General features: G+C 27.9%; 1 protein-coding gene and 1 pseudogene across 2 annotated transcripts; both read left to right on the forward strand.

The window, feature by feature from the left end:
* Positions 1-952: 952 nt before the first annotated feature.
* On the forward strand, positions 953-4,338 carry LOC124833590 (sugar transport protein 5-like). 2 transcript variants are annotated; one of them, XM_088107994.1, is made up of 4 exons: positions 953-1,184; positions 2,616-2,935; positions 3,084-3,713; positions 3,832-4,095. In XM_088107994.1, exons 1-4 carry the CDS (start codon positions 1,046-1,048, stop codon positions 3,973-3,975), a joined length of 1,233 nt encoding a protein of 410 aa, XP_087964120.1. In that variant the 5' UTR covers positions 953-1,045; the 3' UTR covers positions 3,976-4,095. The 2 variants fall into 2 exon arrangements, with proteins under 2 accessions (XP_087964120.1, XP_047164060.1); XM_047308104.2 differs by having other exon boundaries at positions 955-1,184; positions 3,807-4,338.
* Positions 4,339-6,897: 2,559 nt separating this feature from the next.
* On the forward strand, positions 6,898-8,195 carry LOC148204068 (uncharacterized; annotated as a pseudogene).
* Positions 8,196-17,879: the final 9,684 nt, after the last annotated feature.

The following is a 17,879-nucleotide window of genomic DNA, read 5'->3' on the forward strand; positions in this document are numbered from 1 at the left end:
TAGATTAAAATAATAATTAGATTTTTGTAAGGTAATTAGTTTCATGGCAGAGGTCGTGTAAATCAAGTCATAATTTAATAGTCACACTTAAGTTACTACGAGTAGAAAAAGTTACATATCAACTATATATATAAGTTATAGCTTTTAATAAAAAGTAGTAATGCATAACAAAAGTATTTATGATACTTGAATTTATGACAATTTTTTTTCTTTTCACAAAATTTATCACTATGTAGAAGATTTAAACTAGAAAATTGGAACAAAGTAGTTTGGAATGAGAAACAAAGACATGATCATAATACAGTTTGTAATATGAACATCAATATGTCACACTTGAATGGCAAAACAGGACAATCCAATATTTTAAGAATTTGTTGTTGAATTGGAAAATTATGTGTACATATCAATTTGGACATTAGACCAAAAAAATAATATTGATCAAGTGGTTCATAATCAATCATATCAATTATGTTAACAGAAGGAGGCATAAGTTTTTTGTTGTGATGATAACGGATTTATCTGGAACTTATAATTAGTGCATATTTTGGTTCTTTTTTATTATTGTATAATTATAAATAGTTTCAAAATAACATTAATACTCCTAAAAAGATGTTAGAGGCAAAATTGTGGGAAAGAAAACTTTGGTAAAAATTTTGTAAAATTATTACATTTAATAAAATTTTCCAATTTATACCTAATCAAAACCAATTTTAATGAAAATCTGAACACCAATTAACATAATAAATTATCGTAGATATTTTTATGTCTGACTTCAAAAGTAATTGATCATTTTGAAAAGTTATTGGACAACTCATAGTATATAATAAATTAATCAAAGTTGAGTATTGGCCCGTAATGAAATGAGCACATTACAATTTTTTATTATAGGAAAAATAATTGCAGAATGGTTCTTCTCCTCCACTTGCAACAGACAGCGTTCATACGCTGATGACTATTTAGGAATTAAGTCATCGTTGGACAGTGGCCATTGCAGACAGTAGAAAAAGCAGAAGTGAAGTGAACTTTGAGTAGAGAAGAGATAAAAATGGCCGGTGAGGTGGTTCCTGTGGATTTATCACCAGCGGTCAATGGCTTCGCCGGCAAGATCACGCTTTCCGTTGTCATCACTTGCCTCGTTGCTGCATCTAGTGGACTCATTTTTGGATATGACGTCGGAATTTCAGGTTCATTCTTTCAATCTAATATCCTTATTCTGTTCTTAGTTAACGCTTTTCTAAAGTTTCTTATCTCACCATCATATTGGCTTTTCAAGACTTTGCTTTTAAGTTTCAACCCGAATTTCACTTCGGTAATTTTAGAGTGTCTGTGAGAGAGATTAGACACCACACTTGTTCCTCTCGCATAACATGATTCTTAATGGTTATACTACCTTTCTCTGAAATTTCAACAAAACATCTTAAACTTAATTACTTTTCTTAGAAATTATTTATTTTTTCCATTTTACTAGTTTTATTATTTCCAAGGATATTATGCACATGGGTGAATAAAATGTATAATTATCGCCAACTTCAAGAAATGAGGGTTATACTATTTATGTTTGACGAGTTTCTAGTAAGCTATTAATGCAAACTAAACTTTGCCAAAACAAACGTTTTGTTACCACAGAATAATTGAATCATACCAAGTACAGACCTAATGCTAAAAATAAGATTGATAGTAAAAACTGTTTCTTCATAGATTTTTTCTTCTTCTCATACCTTTTTAAATATTTTTTTTAAATTTTAATTGCTTTAATAAAACGAATAAAATAAAAAATAATTTATGATTTTTATTTAATGTAGTTTTAAATTAAATTTGTTAATATTGACATTTTGGAAAAAAATATTATAATAGAAATACTTTTGAACAATAATAGTAAAAAGAATGATAATAATATTGTAAAATTTTAAATTTATTTTTTATTTCTAATTTAATTTAAATGTTTTTTATTTTTTATTTTTTATTTTATTCCTTCTTTTAAAGTAATTAAAATTTAAATCCAATACTTTTAATTAATTATTTTAAATTACTTTTTCATAATTTTAATTTGTTTATTTTTTCGCCCCATTTTAGAAAAGCAAAAAGGAAATATAAATATAAACATGTCCATAATGTTTCGGTGATCTATTTAAACATTTTTTTTACAAAAATATTATTTTGGAAAAATAAAAAGTTAACGGTATTTTTATTAGTTTTCTTAATATGCAATAAAAAAAGTTAAGCCCGCGTTCTATCTTAAAATATAAAAATAATGCTAATAAAAAAATAAAAACAACGTGTTGCAAAGCACGTAAAACATTGTTCCAAAGTATATTTCAACCCTGGACAGAATAGAGTCAAATGACTCTTCACGGTTTGCTATTCAAAGCCCTGTAAAATTTCAAATTAGTCTGCCCACCAGTAACTAATTTGCTTAACAAACCTTTAATTCTAAACATATAGTTGCATAAATGTTATAAGTAGTATTGAAGGTTTTTAGCACCTGATTGACATAAGTTAAATTTTTCATTTTGACAAAAATGCAAACTCTTTTTAGAAAAATAAACTCTAAAGTCCTTCTAGTTTTATTACACTTAAATAGACTTTTTTATTAAATTGAATGTGAACAATTTCAGGAGGTGTGACAACAATGGTACCATTTCTGGAAAAATTCTTCCCAAATATACTGAGAAAGATCGAAAATGCTGAAGTAAACATGTACTGTGTGTATGACAGTCAAATATTGACACTCTTCACCTCTTCTTTATACCTTGCTGGATTAGTGTCATCTCTGGCAGCTAGTAGAATCACGATAGCATTTGGTCGGAGAAACATCATCCTCTTCGGAGGAACCGTCTTTCTTGCTGGTAGTGCCTTAAATGGAGGGGCTGAAAATATTGCTATGCTCATATTAGGTCGTATTCTACTCGGATTTGGGGTTGGTTTTACAAATCAAGTGAGTCAACAAATTCATATTTCATATACTGCCGCTGTTAAAATTCATAAGAACAGAAAATGGGTGTAAGAATATAATTTCTCAATTCACGTCATATTTATGATATTTTTATTTTTGTTTCTATTAATGTGGAATGAATTTGGAAAAGGCTGCGCCATTGTATCTTTCTGAAATAGCTCCACCGAAATGGCGAGGAGCTTTCAACGCGGGGTTCAATTTCTTCGTAGGAATAGGAGTGGTTGCCGCAGGCTGCATAAACTATGGAACCGCAAAGCACACGTGGGGGTGGCGGGTCTCTCTTGGCCTGGCCGTGGTGCCTGCAGCAGTTATGACAGTGGGTGCATTGCTTATAACTGACACCCCAAGTAGCTTGGTTGAGCGCGGCAAAATAGACCAAGCCAGAAGAGCCTTGCGCAAAGCAAGAGGATCCTCCATCGATGTTGAACATGAGTTGGAAGAACTGATTAAGTGGTCTCAAATTGCAAAATCGGTGGAGCAGGAACCCTTCAGGACCATATTTGAGAGGCAGTATCGACCCCAACTGGTCATGGCAATTGGTATCGTATTCTTTCAACAACTCACAGGGATTAACGTCGTGGCATTCTATGCTCCTAACCTCTTTCAATCAGTGGGTTTGGGACACGATGCTGCTTTACTTTCTGCCATTATACTCGGAGCAGCCAACCTTGGTTCTATTGTCTTGGGCACTGCCATTGTCGATCGGTTTGGTCGAAGGTTCTTGTTCGTAACCGGTGGCATATGCATGTTTCTTTGCCAGGTAAGCAAATTATCTATCATTTTATTATTTGAGACGTGGTGGCAGCCATAATAATAATTAACAATTTTTGTGATGACTACTACTACTGTGAAGTTTGCGTTGTCCATTGTGCTAGCAGTGGCAACTGGTGTTCATGGAACAAAGGATATATCAAAGGGAAATGGGATTGTGGTGTTGGTGTTACTGTCTGTGTACACTGCAACCTTTGGTGGGTCGTGGGGGTCTCTCACATGGCTCATTCCGAGTGAGATTTTCCCCTTAAAAGTCAGAAGCACTGGACAAAGCATAGCTATTGGCGTGCAGTTCGTAACCATATTTATAATATCTCAGACATTCTTGGCAATGCTATGCCACTTTAAGTTTGGTGTCTTCGTGTTCTACGCGGGTTGGATTGTTGTAATGACAATCTTTATTATACTTTTCTTGCCCGAGACAAAAGGAATTCCTTTGGAGTCCATGTACATCGTATGGAGTAAACACTGGTTTTGGCGCCACTTTGTAAAAGTTCCCCAACAAAATCTTCCATGAACTAAATATTACTTCGGGGATTCTTGTTTGTAATAAGAATTGAATTGTGATATATATATATATATATATATATTGTTTAGCTTTTATTTGTGTTTGGTTATTATCTCTGGCTTAAACTTTTGTTTTCTTTATGTTAGACTCCTATTTGTATATAGGAATTAGCTGTGTCAGAATATTTCTCTGTTTTCATATGAAATATCATGCTTCCTGATTAATCAGAATAATTTGTAATGAATAAGAAATGTTTAGGTGTGGGAAAGAATCTTTATTTTTGTTTTAAATATTCTGGAATAAACAGACATTTGGAAAGTATTTCCTGCAAATATTTTTTTAATATCTAATTCGGATTATATTTTTTTTCTTTATGTATTTTGGATTGGATGTTTCAAAAATTATTTTTAAATTCAAAAATACCTTTCTAAACACTTAATTTAAAATAAAAAACATTTTTTTTGATTTAAAATTATCTTTCAAAATTATATCGAAGATCAAAACAGGCCAGGTCAGACCAAAAATCAAAACCGTTCAATTCAAATTGAATGTGAAAATAAATCAACTCAAACTAATGATCAATACGGGTTAACCAGTATAAAAAATTAACTCTATTTTTGTATAATTTTGAACTTATTTAACAGATAAATTATAGTGGGAACGATATTTATAGATTTATAAAGTAATATAAGAGAGGAAATTCATGAAATTGAAAAAGTATATAAAGCAAAGCATATTTAAAGCAACCCTTGACATTTAGATTCAACAAGCGATGCGGCTATTTATTGCAGGCTAATAAAAATGCAACATGTCTAGTCGTTTTCTGTTGGGCTTGAGTACCGTTGCCATAAAGCTAAAGGTTTATTTTTCTTGAAAAATTACATACTATCAGCAATTATATTTTACTTGCCCTTTATTTTACGACCCATCCTTCAATATTAAAAACTACACTTATATATATATATATATATATATATATATATATATATATATATATATATATATATATAATTTTAATTTTTTCTTTTAAGTAATTATTATTTCTAATTAAAATAACTATATCTCTATTTTTATTCTTTAATGATTGTTAATGTAAAATTAATTATTTTACAAATTAAAATAATTGTTTTATTAGTTTATATTTTTAATAACTACATTTTAAGTTTACATAAATATTTATAATAAAAAATGATTTAAAAATAAAAAATTACACAATTTTTTTAGAAATATTTTAAATAAAAATTATTTTATACTTTACTATTTTTTAAAATAAAAAATAAATAAATATGCATGTGTTTTCACTTCTACACATAAATAAAGTCATTGTATCCTAATTACTTAATATTTAAATTCTACCGAAAATATTATTAAACATGAGATAATATAATAAAGAAATTTGTTTTACAGAATTCCTTTAAAATACGGTAAACTATAATTTAAGAAATATATATATATATATATATAATTCACTCATAACATAATTTTTCATATGTTTTCAAAATATATAGATTTTGAATCATATGTAAATCTAAATTATTATTTTTAATATATTTTCAAAATAAATAATTTATTATGTATCTATATTCAAATAATTTATTATTTATTTGTAAATAGATTTTGTATATAGATTTATAGGTACGTATCTATAAATTCATATTTCTAAATCTAAATTTCAAATATTATTTATTTGTCTTTATATTTTTTATTATCATGATGTAAAATGAAAATCACATCATTACTAAATAATAATATTCTGAATAAAAATGTAAATTTATATATTATATATTTAAAGTTTTTCAAAAACTTTAAATAATATTTATAATATTTTTTAAAATACAGACCATTTTTATTAACGGTAAAATATTATTAAATATATGAGTATATAAATATATACTTATATTTATTCTTATATTGTCGTTTCTCACTATTACCCTGAAAGATGTATACTTCCATATATATATATATATATATAATCAAGTTTGAATCACAGTCATAAAAATGTAAAGGTAAGTAATTACATTGAATCATAGTAAATATAACTTTATTATGTCAATTTGTATGTTGCAATCCAATATTAATAATTCAATTCATCCTTTAGCATTAAATACAATTAAATCTATAAGATTCTAGTTTCAGAATCATATACATATGGTATTGATGTTCTTGTAAAGTCTTGATTAGTCATAAATTGTTAATACAATAAATTCAACATCAACAACAATATTTTTCCTTATCCCAAAACCAACATCCTTATCGTAAAAAATCACCATGACAAAGTTAGTTTTCTTCCATTCTTTTAAGTCACAACAATATTTCGTATCGATCCTGAAAACTAGAAAACTCCTTCTTCTCTAACTGTCTTATTCACTATATATGTGAGTATGATAATTTAGTAGAATCAGGATGACTTCGTGTCGAAACACCCTATACTAATGTATGGACTAGACTTTATAATATGGTCATTTATCTATAGAAATAACTTTATTCATACAATTCACACTAGTAAAAAAATTGGATTTGAAATCACACAATAGGCTTCCGTTGAGGTGGAACCTAAATCTATAAGAAAACGGTGGCATTTTCGTAGTTTAAGTTAACTTTTCTGACCCAGTTTAAGGGGATACGAGGCATATAGACAATATGACCTCGGTTCAAACCGCACCCGATGCCTAACACCCTGAAAATGTCTCAGTCCACTGGGAGCCGAGGCAATATACCCTATCTTTCAAGTACTTTCGGTCCTAAAGGGGTAATCAGATTTCATTTTCAAAACCCTGGTCGTTCTTCTTCTTCTCGCGACCAGGCGACCAGGCAACGGTATGAAGATGGTGCAACCAGGCGACGTTCGTGGTGGCTCGCGGTGGCACATGGGTCGTTCTTCTTCTTCTTCTTCTTCTTTTCCATTTTAGGTTCGTCTTTGGGTTCTCTTCTTCCCTTCTTTCTTTTCAGGTTCAGACGCGGTTTCGCATAGGGAGGGGCGGCCGACACGACTTCGTCTCCGCGACGTGACGGTCCCTGTTCGTGGAGGTGGCAGCATGGCGTTGGCGATTCGATTTGGGGCTTGGCGTTGGCGATTCGATTTAGGGTTTCGATTTGGGGCTTGGCGATACTGTGGGAGGTGCGACTCAAGCATGATCTCACCTTCGTTGGCGGCGGTTGGCGGTGGATCTCGCCTTCGTAGGGGATCGTCCTTAGCACAACAAAGGCGCGACGATGGACCGACAAGGGCGAGGTGATGGTGCGGCGGTGGCGCGACGAGGGCTTCTGTGTTTGGCAGCGAGGGTTTCGTTTGGGGATTTTTGGGTTCTCTGTGCTCGCATAAGGTTAGTGATTTTCTGTGATTTGGGGAAGTGGGCGAGCCCATTTAGCAAAAGGGTTGAGCTCGCTCTGAAGCTGAAGGGTTTAGCAACAGGACAAAGCCTTGACACGTTTCTGGGCTAAAACCTTAGACGACAAGGTAGGCTTTACCTTATATTTCTAACACTATCTTCAATTTCAAAACTCATCATTCAATTTTTTTTTTGTAGATTTTGCCTACAATATGGAATGCGTGCTGAAGTGATGAGAAGGGGCGAGAGAAGGCAACGGAGGAAGCCATGGAAGCTTTGGAGATCTTGCAGGAAGCATTTAAGGAGAAGAGGTTCTTTGGAGGAGAGAGCATAGGATTGGTAGATATTGCTGCCAATTTCATTGGATATTGGGTTGAAATATTGCAAGAAATTGCAGGGTCGAAATTGCTTACCCTTGGAAATTTCCAGTTATATAAATGGAGCCAAGAGTTTATGAATCACCCTATCATCAAAGAGGGCCTGCCTCCCAGAGATCAATTGTTTGTTGTCTTCAAAGCTTCTTCAAAGCTTCATAATAAATTCCCAATGTTTGTGAATCACTCTATAACCACCCTCTGGACGCACTTCTACTTCCCCATGCTCCACAAGGTGTGGCCAGAAAAAAAAAAGTAAAAACCACTCTACTGCCTCGGTTCAGGTCCCAATGGAGGCAGTAGAGGACAAGATACTAACTCGGTTCACAACCGAAACATAAGAGGAAGACTTTTTACCTCGCCAGTATATGCCTCGGTTGAGGAATCGCTGCCTATGACCAAAAATAATCGATGTCATTTCCTTTAACTGTAGTGTCATCCAAAATATATATATATATATATATATATATATATATATATATATATATATATATATATATATATATATATATATATATATATATATATATATATATATCAATTCAATAATTCCAAGTATATTCTCAATCACACAATACACTTCAATTTTAAAGCAGTTATCTCTTTTACATAAGAGATTTAGGACTTCTAAACTATGTTATTCTTATTCTTAATTTATTTTATTTTATGGATGAACAAAGTTCATTTTGTATTCAATATAGTACTTCACATGTAAAAGTAAAATGGAATAATGTTATTAACACCTCACCCTGATAAAATTAATTCTAATAATAGAAATAAAAAAAAATGAGGTTAAGAACACCTCAATTAAATAAAATAAATATAATAATATAAATAAATGAAGATAAATAAAAATGAGGTTTTAAACACCTTATTAATAAAATAATAACAATAAATAAATATGAATGAAGTTATAAACACCTCACTAATAAAATAAAAATAATAAAAATAAATAAATAAATATGAGATTAGAAATACTTCATTTAATAAAATAATAATAATAAATAAATAAAAATGAAATTATAAACACCTCACTAATAAAATAAAAAATCATGACAACATAGAAATAAATAAATAAATACAAGGTTATAAACATCTTACTAATAAAATAAAAATAATAAAAATAAATAAATAAAAATATAATTATCAATATCTCACTAATAAAATAATAATAATAATAATAAATAAATAAAAATTAGGTTATAAACACCTCATTAATATAATATTAATAATAAATAAATTAAAATAAGGTTATAAACACCTCACTAATAAAATAAAAATAATAAAAATAAATAAATAAAAATGAGATTATAACATCTCATTAATAAAATAACAATAATAAATAAATCTAAATGGTTAGAATGAAAGATATATCTTAAGAATATGTTTTAAAATATTGAGCTCGATCAAACAATTAACATACTTGGAATCAAATTATTACTAAAGTAACTTGAAACGGAAAATAAATAACGCTAGTTCAAACTATCAAACTTTTTTCTCAAACTAAGGACCTCTAAATGGAAGTCCTGACAGTCAAATTGAAGTATTATATCTTATGAACTCAAGATAAAAATTTCATCCATTCTAACGGTTAACGAAGTAAGAATAACTTTTTTTACCAAGGCAACTATAAACTAAACAGTATGTAAAGACTTAACATTTACTCTAAAATATGGGAATAACTTCTCTTAGCATAAATATTTCCGTGTAAATCTCACCTGTCACAGTGGAAAATAATATTTCAATAATACTCTATAAAAATATCAACTTAATTTAATGGTTTATGAGGTTATAATAACAATTTTACTGAAATAATTTAGGAATAGGATATAGGTGACACCTCAAAATCATTCTTTAAATTTATTGTTTACAAAATTCTTTTTCATAATTTCTTAATTTACTTATAAAAATATTTAAATAAAAGACTTAAATATAGTTAAAGTGTGTTACAAAATTACACATAATATATTGTTTATATTATAAATATGGAGATGTTATAATTATAAATTATGTTTAAAAAATAAAAGACATAAGTTCATTATTAAAATAAAAGAAATATATATTTTAACTTAAGTATTCTTCAAAAATAAAATTTATTTTATATTAAATATTTAATTATAAAATTTAATAGATACAAAACAAACTAGTACAAAAACAGTGTATAACGTCACGCATTTAACATCCAACCACTGAATAGCCAACCTTAAAAATGAGCGGTGACATTTTTGTAAATAAATGCAATTATTAAACGTCGTTTAGAATTTTCAATAAAAATTTGACCGGGATAATTGAAAATTCATTCACTTTATCTTAGCGCGCGATACCCTCTTCTCTTCTCAAACTTTTTCTCAAACGAAGTTTGACCAACATCACATGTAATATTTCTTTCATTTGATACAAATGCATGTTAATTAACTACTTTATGTACAATTTTTGTTTGTTTTAACCGATTATTTTCGTGCTGATGCCCTTCATAGGCGCATTCTATTTTCTCTCTCATGGGTGACGAAACTTTATTATGGTGAACCGACCTTTTGAAGGTTAGTTTTCCTTTTCATTTTGAAGTTGTTTTTTTGTTGAACTTGTTTGTTGTTGTTGTTTGGTTGAACTTGTTTGTTGTTTGATTGAACTTGTTTGTTGTTTGATTGAACTTGTTTGTTGTTGGTTATTATTGTTTGTTGTTGATATTACACGTTCATAGTTCATGCTTTATAAAATTCCAAAAATTGAAATTTGTTGTTTTTCTACTTTTTAGGTTTCGTAGTAGAGTTGTAAAAAAGGATCACAATTAATTAAAAAAAATTATTAACGTCGAATATTGACAAAATTCAACGTTAACGTTGAGAAAAAATTCACATTAATTTAACGTCGAATTTTTTAAATTCGACGTCAATTTAACGTCTCCTTATATGACGTCGTTTGCGATTTCGTCGTTAAAAGTCCAAAATATTCGACGTTGTACGTGATTTTTTTTACTAGTGACAGTAGTTTACAAAATAATATATATATATATATATATGTGTGTATATATATATATATATATATATATATATATATATATATATATATATATATATATATATTTCTTTGTGATAAGAAACAATGAAGTTTAGTAGCCTTATCCATTTTGGCATGAGAGTTTGATAACTTACATTATCCATTGTTTTAATGAAGTTTAGTAGCGTAGTAGGTGAGGGAAATATTGTCCAAAGAGATTGCAGGTGAATATATAAGTTGGATAGTATAAACAATGAAGCATGAAATGTTGTCCATTTAATTTTTCTGGAATGCATAGTCCCTTCATAATACTATTAATCATTACTCACCAACCGGACTGAGAAAGTATTGATGAACTAATGAACCTTCCCCGATACGTAATTTCAGCGAGAAAAAGTGGGACCCCTAATAGATTTTCCTCAGCACTCATGATTCTCCTACAACTTCACATTTTCGTCATTCATTCATACCCAAAGTAAATACTTTTTAGTCATTCGCCCTGTTCTTCAGCTATATATATGTACATGGTTCCGTCTCCACCTACACACTCTTACAAAATAATGTCTCATCAAAGCGTATCCGTCACCACCGTCACACACAGTTTACTCATCAGAAACTGAGTTTTGCAGATTAAATTAACTATGAAATATGTTATTCTTCTATGGATTAATGGAAGTGCAGTGGGAAGGTAAGCAACGAAGGGCAATAATTTGGATAAAATAATTGCATCACAGTACTTGACACATATCCAACAGTTTATTACAACTTCTCCAAACTGTCTCAGACTCTCAGCTCCCTCCATCGGATCATCAATGACCTATTTCAAACTGACATACTATAAATGATCACAGCCTCAAACATTTTCGAGTCAAAAGGCTGATGTAGAATTTAACTTTCATGCCATGCCTTTCAAAATCATCGTTACATTGATGAACAACTACCGTAGAAAATAAAACAAAAGAAAGGATGTTTATATATAGTCTGCATCGATGTCAAAAAGTAGGGTAGAAGAGTTTGAAGAGAAATCCAAAAGTGAAAGGGAGAAGAGAGGAATAAATCGTGGTTTTTTAAAATTTACCAATAATATAAAGAAGAGAATTATTAACAATTTTTATGCAGAAAATAACTTTATTTACAAATTAAATCAGTAAACAATGCATATGAATTTTTACTTTATATCAAATAATTAAATAAATATTTCTGTCGAGTAATAATATCTATGGTTAATAATAGAGCTATTGGCTGTCGGAACAGTTGGAGTTATATATGTATTATGGACTTTTAGATTTAATCCTCGTTATTAATAGAATATATATATATATATATATATATATATATATATATATATAAATCTAAGACAAAAGTTCCTTTCGCTTTCGCTTGCAACTTTGCTTGTCCCATATAGTTTTTAAATAAAAAAAATATATATTTATTTTTTACCACGATTCTTTTCTATATACTCTTTAGAAGTGTCAAAACAGATATCTCATAAATGAGAATGTGTGTTTCACAGAAATGTGTGTAACATTTATAAAGAATTAATGCAAGCACTTAATGAAAAAAAGTATCTTTATCTGGCCGTTATATCAATATCGGCAAAATTGTGTCAAAAAGATAATAATATCACTCATTCTCAAACGCTACTTAACACACACACATAATATATATATATATATATATATATATATATATATATATATATATATATATATATATATATATATATATATATATATATATATATATATATATATATAAAGTTAAAAAATTTAATTATTTAAACTTTATTTCATAAAAAAATATTATCTTCTAAAACTAAATTTTTGTTTTTAAGATTTTGAGTAAGTTGTCCATCCTTTTCAACATAAGAATTAATCCTAAGGATACTAATAAATAGGAGAAGATAATTTATTGATAAAAAATTTGTTTGAAGTAAGTTTGTTTTACCTCTTTTTTTAGAAGGTTAATTGTTAGGTTGTTTTCATGCTTAGATGTAGGTGCTTGGATGTGATGTTTGACAGCGAACAATTAATCTCTACTATGGTCTATTATTGTAGCAGTATCTTCAATTTAATGATAAAAAATTTATTGGGACAAGTTTTGATTTTTTTTTTTGAATCAATGACTGGTGGAGTTTTTGTTGGAGTGACTGGATTTTCCAAGTAACGAAAGCTACTTTGGATTATTTTAGTTGATGATTATGAAATAAGGCCTATTTTATTGGTGAGGTTTTAGTAGAATAATGTATATTAAGTTCTTTTATTATGAATACACAAGTCTAAAGTTTTTTAAGTTGCATGCGAATGTGAGGTTTATCTATTACATGTGAGTCTCATGTTCGTTAGTTGTATGTATAATAATATTCATCTACTACATGTGATAATGATTCTCTTCAAATTTTTATGTTAAATCTAGCCTTCTTCGATTGTGTGTTAAGTCTTAACATGTTGAACTAGAGTTTTTCTTTATTAACTTACGTACAGTCTTCATCTTTTGTAATTTTAAAAGTAAAATCATTATAGTATTTGAAGGAGTAATTTTAAGAAGTGAGTTAGGAATGTGTTTCAAAGTTTGAGAGAGATGTTTTTGTTAATAGAAGTGTCTATTTGTTGGTATAAAAATTTTTGTTTGAGTCATAAAGTAAAAGTGTTATCTGAGTCATTTTAGTAAGTGTTTCGTCTGATACACTCTCCTAAGCAAAAACACACCCTTAAATAGAGTATCATCTTACTCTCCTAAGCAAAAACACACCCTTAAGTAGAGTATCATCTTAGTCACTTCAGTAAGTGTTTCATCTAATACTTTCGCATACACAAAAGAAAAGTGTTTAAGTGAAGAATTAATACAAAAAAGATTTTTTACATATGTTATTTTAAACTTTTTACCTCTATTATAGGTTATATGTAATTGCAAGAGACGTAAATTTACGTATATTATAACAACAACATATGTAAACCTTTTATATCTTAAATCTATATGAAATTTCTTCCTTTTCTTCTTCTCTGTTGTCGTCTTCTTCTTCTACTACTACTTCTTCTCCTTGTTCTCCTTTTCCTTCTTCTTCCCCTTCTCCTTCTTTTCCTCCTCTCCTCCTCCTTCTTTTTATTTTCTTCCTCTTCTTTTTCATTATCCTTCTTCTTCTTCTCCTCCTCCTCCTTCATCTAATAGGCTAACAAATCAAAATCATTCTTCATCACGCACGGAAAGGAAGAAAATCAAAACAATTATTATTCATGCTTCATCACGCACATGCCAATAATTCAAAGGGAGAAAATAAAAAAATAAAGTAATGTTAATGCTTCATAATGCATAGACCAAGATCAATGGAGAAGATGAGGAAAATAAATCTTAACGTAAAAAATAATCGGGGGAAGGAGGTTTCTCAGTGCTCCACAAACGAAGAAACACAAGCTTCACAAGCACCAATAAAGGCCATATAGTGGTCAAAAATCACAATGCCATCAAGATCATTATTTGTGTTGTGTTTCTATATTCGCACACTGTAGGAGAAAGTGAAAATGAAAGAGGCACGAGGTTTCTTTTTTTAGCCATTTACGCTTGACCCCTCCCTATCAGACGTAAATTTTGATTTTTACTTTTAACCTATCTTGTTCAGACCTAAGACATAAATTTACGTCTGACCAATTCAGACATAAATTTACATTTGACCTAGATGAGTCAAACATAACAATCAAAATTTACATCTGATGCGAAGGAGTTAGACGTAAATTTTGACAAATTATTTACAAAAGTGTCACCGTGCATTTTTCATGTTTGATATCTACTTATTGGACATAATTGGTTAACATAATAGGCCTATTATGTGTTGGTGAAGGTATCGCTTAAGTCACTACGATAAATGCTTAATTTGATAGCCTCACTCACCCAAAGCATATATATATACGCTTAAGTAAAGGTTAAAATTGTCATAATATACAAAAATAATTGTCCCAATTTACAAGATTTTTTTGTAATGACTCTAGTAAATGTATCATTTGATACCCTAGCTCAATGAAACTATTTTTTCTCCAGTGAAATATCATCTAATATCTACGTTCAATTGGTTTTCAATAGTTTGTTCAAATATACTTTTTATGTATAGAAATTGTTGAATTATATACTTGAGATATTTATTTCTTTAATTAAAATCAATTGTGATATATATGCATGATGGGAATGCTAATTCATTTTTATGTATGACATGTGATTTGAGGTCCCAAATTTGGAATATGTTTGGATTATGTTTTGATCTAATGTATTAAGTATTGAAATCTATAAGATAATATGACTTTAGTGATGACCTAAGTCATAAAGACTATGACATCAAGTGGTGAGAAGTTGAAGGGAGGTTTACTGTACATGTAATACGACTCAAGTTTTGAATTTTGGATGTCTTAAACTTATGTTGAACCCATAGAGCTTAAGTATATGTTTGGTAAAAATGTTAATATTTGATAACACATGCTTAATACAAGTCTTCTGAAAGATGTCAATAAATATTCATTGATGAATATCCTTTAGGTGTATTCGTGTTCAATTCATATATATATATATATATATATATATATATATATATATATATATATATATATATATATATATATATGCACATGATAAATAAAGATGGTGTATTGTATAATATTTTTTTATTATTAATATGATGAGTGTAGGTATATGTCCTAAGCATTGGTTAGTAAAATGAGACGTATGCAACACAATTTTAGTATATAGAAAATATTTGTTTATTATTATTTATATAAGATTTACTATAAATATATTACGTCACTCAATTGTAGGTTATGAAATTATATTGGGGAAGGATTGGAAAACTAAATAAAATTGTTGTTTATCAAATTTTGTATATGTATTGACATAGATCTCTTCGATGTCTTAGACCATTTTTTTTATTATATTGTTTCAATTAAGCCTCAATTTTTTAAAATAAAATAATTTTATCCCTCTCTGAGACCAAATTTAACTTTAATATAAATATTATAATGATATTTTTATTTAAATTGATATTTTTATTAAATATTTTTAACAAAATTAAGTTTATTTAAAATTATATTTTACATTGAATTTTTTTTAAATTTTGTTTCAAATATTTATATATCAATAATTTCTATACAAATTTTAGACTTGGTTTAAAAATAACAATTTTATAAGTTTAAATTTAAAATTTTAAAATAGTTTTATGATAATTTAAAATAAACATATTTAAAATTTTAAAACAAAATTTAAATAAAGTTCTATATAAAAGATAAATTTAAATAAACTTAATATTGTTAAAAATAATAATAATAATAATTTTAATAAAATTATTATTATAAAAATTATAAAATTTATATAAAAGTTAAATTTGTTCTCAATTTGGAGAGAAATGAAATTGTCAAAAGTTTTAGAAAAATTGAAATTGAATTGAGAAAAAATAACAAATAGATGGACTAAATTAAGATTTTTAACATGACATTTGTCACAACAGTGACACGTGACACTACCACGTCATGTTACACTATCTCTATTATGTCATACTATCTCTGCCATGTGGTTGGACCTCTCATTTGACATGTGACATAAAAAATTAGAATTAAAATTAAAAAAAAAACATGAATTGACACATGACACATTATCTTTAGTACTATACTAAGGAAAATGACTAAATTGCATCACAATTTAAAAACTATGACCCGAGACGGATTAAAATCTAGTGACTTAATTGAGTTTTTTGAACAAACATGAGAACCAACCAAGGGTTTAAACTATAAATATTATATATATATATATATATATATATATATATATATATATATATATATATATTAATTTCGTAACATTTTTATTTTTTTTTCTACATATTATTTTCTCCTCTTTCTAGTTGTTTGACTTGATGTACATCTACCAAATTCACTCACATATCCAAATTATTTATCCTCTTATCACAATATTGATTACATTTTTTTTCTTTTCTTTATGTAGTTATGTTCAAATGGTGATAAAAAGTTTTTATATCTCATTTTATTAATTATGCTCCTATTTATTATTTTTCTATATTCTTCTTTTACATATGAATATTTAATTCTCAAAATTTCAAGTATTTAATTATGTAAATCGTTCATTTACTAGATAATATAAAAAAAAGTATCTTTTTTATTCTTTTTGACGCTTAATTTTTGTTTTAGTAAAGAATTTTTTTATTTTTCTGAAATTATTTTCATTTTTTTAGTAACGATTCAATTAGTTTGATATCCAAAAGGTTTTAATTTGATTTATTATTAATTTATTCTTTTTTTTATGTGTGATTTTATTTAAGTAGTGTATTATCACCTTTATTAATGTATAAAAAAAGTAGAAAAAATGTTCATACAATACCTCCATATTCAAGAAAGATAAACAAAAAAAAACTATAATGGATGAAAGAAATGAATGTGTATAAGGGAGATGAATGTGGATAGAATAAATGAGTATGAAGGAAAGAAGCATGAAGAAGAATGTGGATGAAGAGAAGAGAAAATGAATACAAATGAAAAAGACGAGAAAAATGTAGATGGAACAAAAGAATATGGATGACAGAGATAAGTGTTAATCAAAGATATGAGTGCGAAAAGATTTATGAAGAAAAAGAGTGTGATGGGATTTATATAAAAATTGAGAAAAAAAAATATGAATGAAAAATCTATCATCTTTAAATATGGACTATTAGATTAAAAGTAATTAATCTACGGTCATAATTAATATGAAAAACACACATATTCAAAATATATAACTTAATGTTTACTTAGTTGATAATAACTTAAATAAATATAAATATTAAAAATAAATTAAGTTAATATACAATGAATTCAAACTAACCTTATTTATTTTAGTTTTTTATAGTTAGCATTTGTTATAAGTCCATGCTAACTTAAATAAATAAAATATTAAAAATAAAAATTATTAACATCTAAGTA

The sequence above is a fragment of the Vigna umbellata genome, chromosome 2 (assembly GCF_029865625.1).
Source record: "Vigna umbellata cultivar VRB3 chromosome 2, Vumbellata_1.0, whole genome shotgun sequence".
Taxonomy (NCBI): Eukaryota; Viridiplantae; Streptophyta; class Magnoliopsida; order Fabales; family Fabaceae; genus Vigna; species Vigna umbellata.

Excerpts from the sequence above, each read along its gene's own strand:
- LOC124833590 (XM_047308104.2), top strand. The coding sequence starts at position 1,046 with ATGGCCGGTGAGGTGGTTCCTGTGGATTTATCACCAGCGGTCAATGGC. Across the intron at positions 1,185-2,615 it reads ATATGACGTCGGAATTTCAG|GAGGTGTGACAACAATGGTA; the intron begins GTTCATTCTTTC and ends GAACAATTTCAG. Across the intron at positions 3,714-3,806 it reads TATGCATGTTTCTTTGCCAG|TTTGCGTTGTCCATTGTGCT; the intron begins GTAAGCAAATTA and ends ACTACTGTGAAG.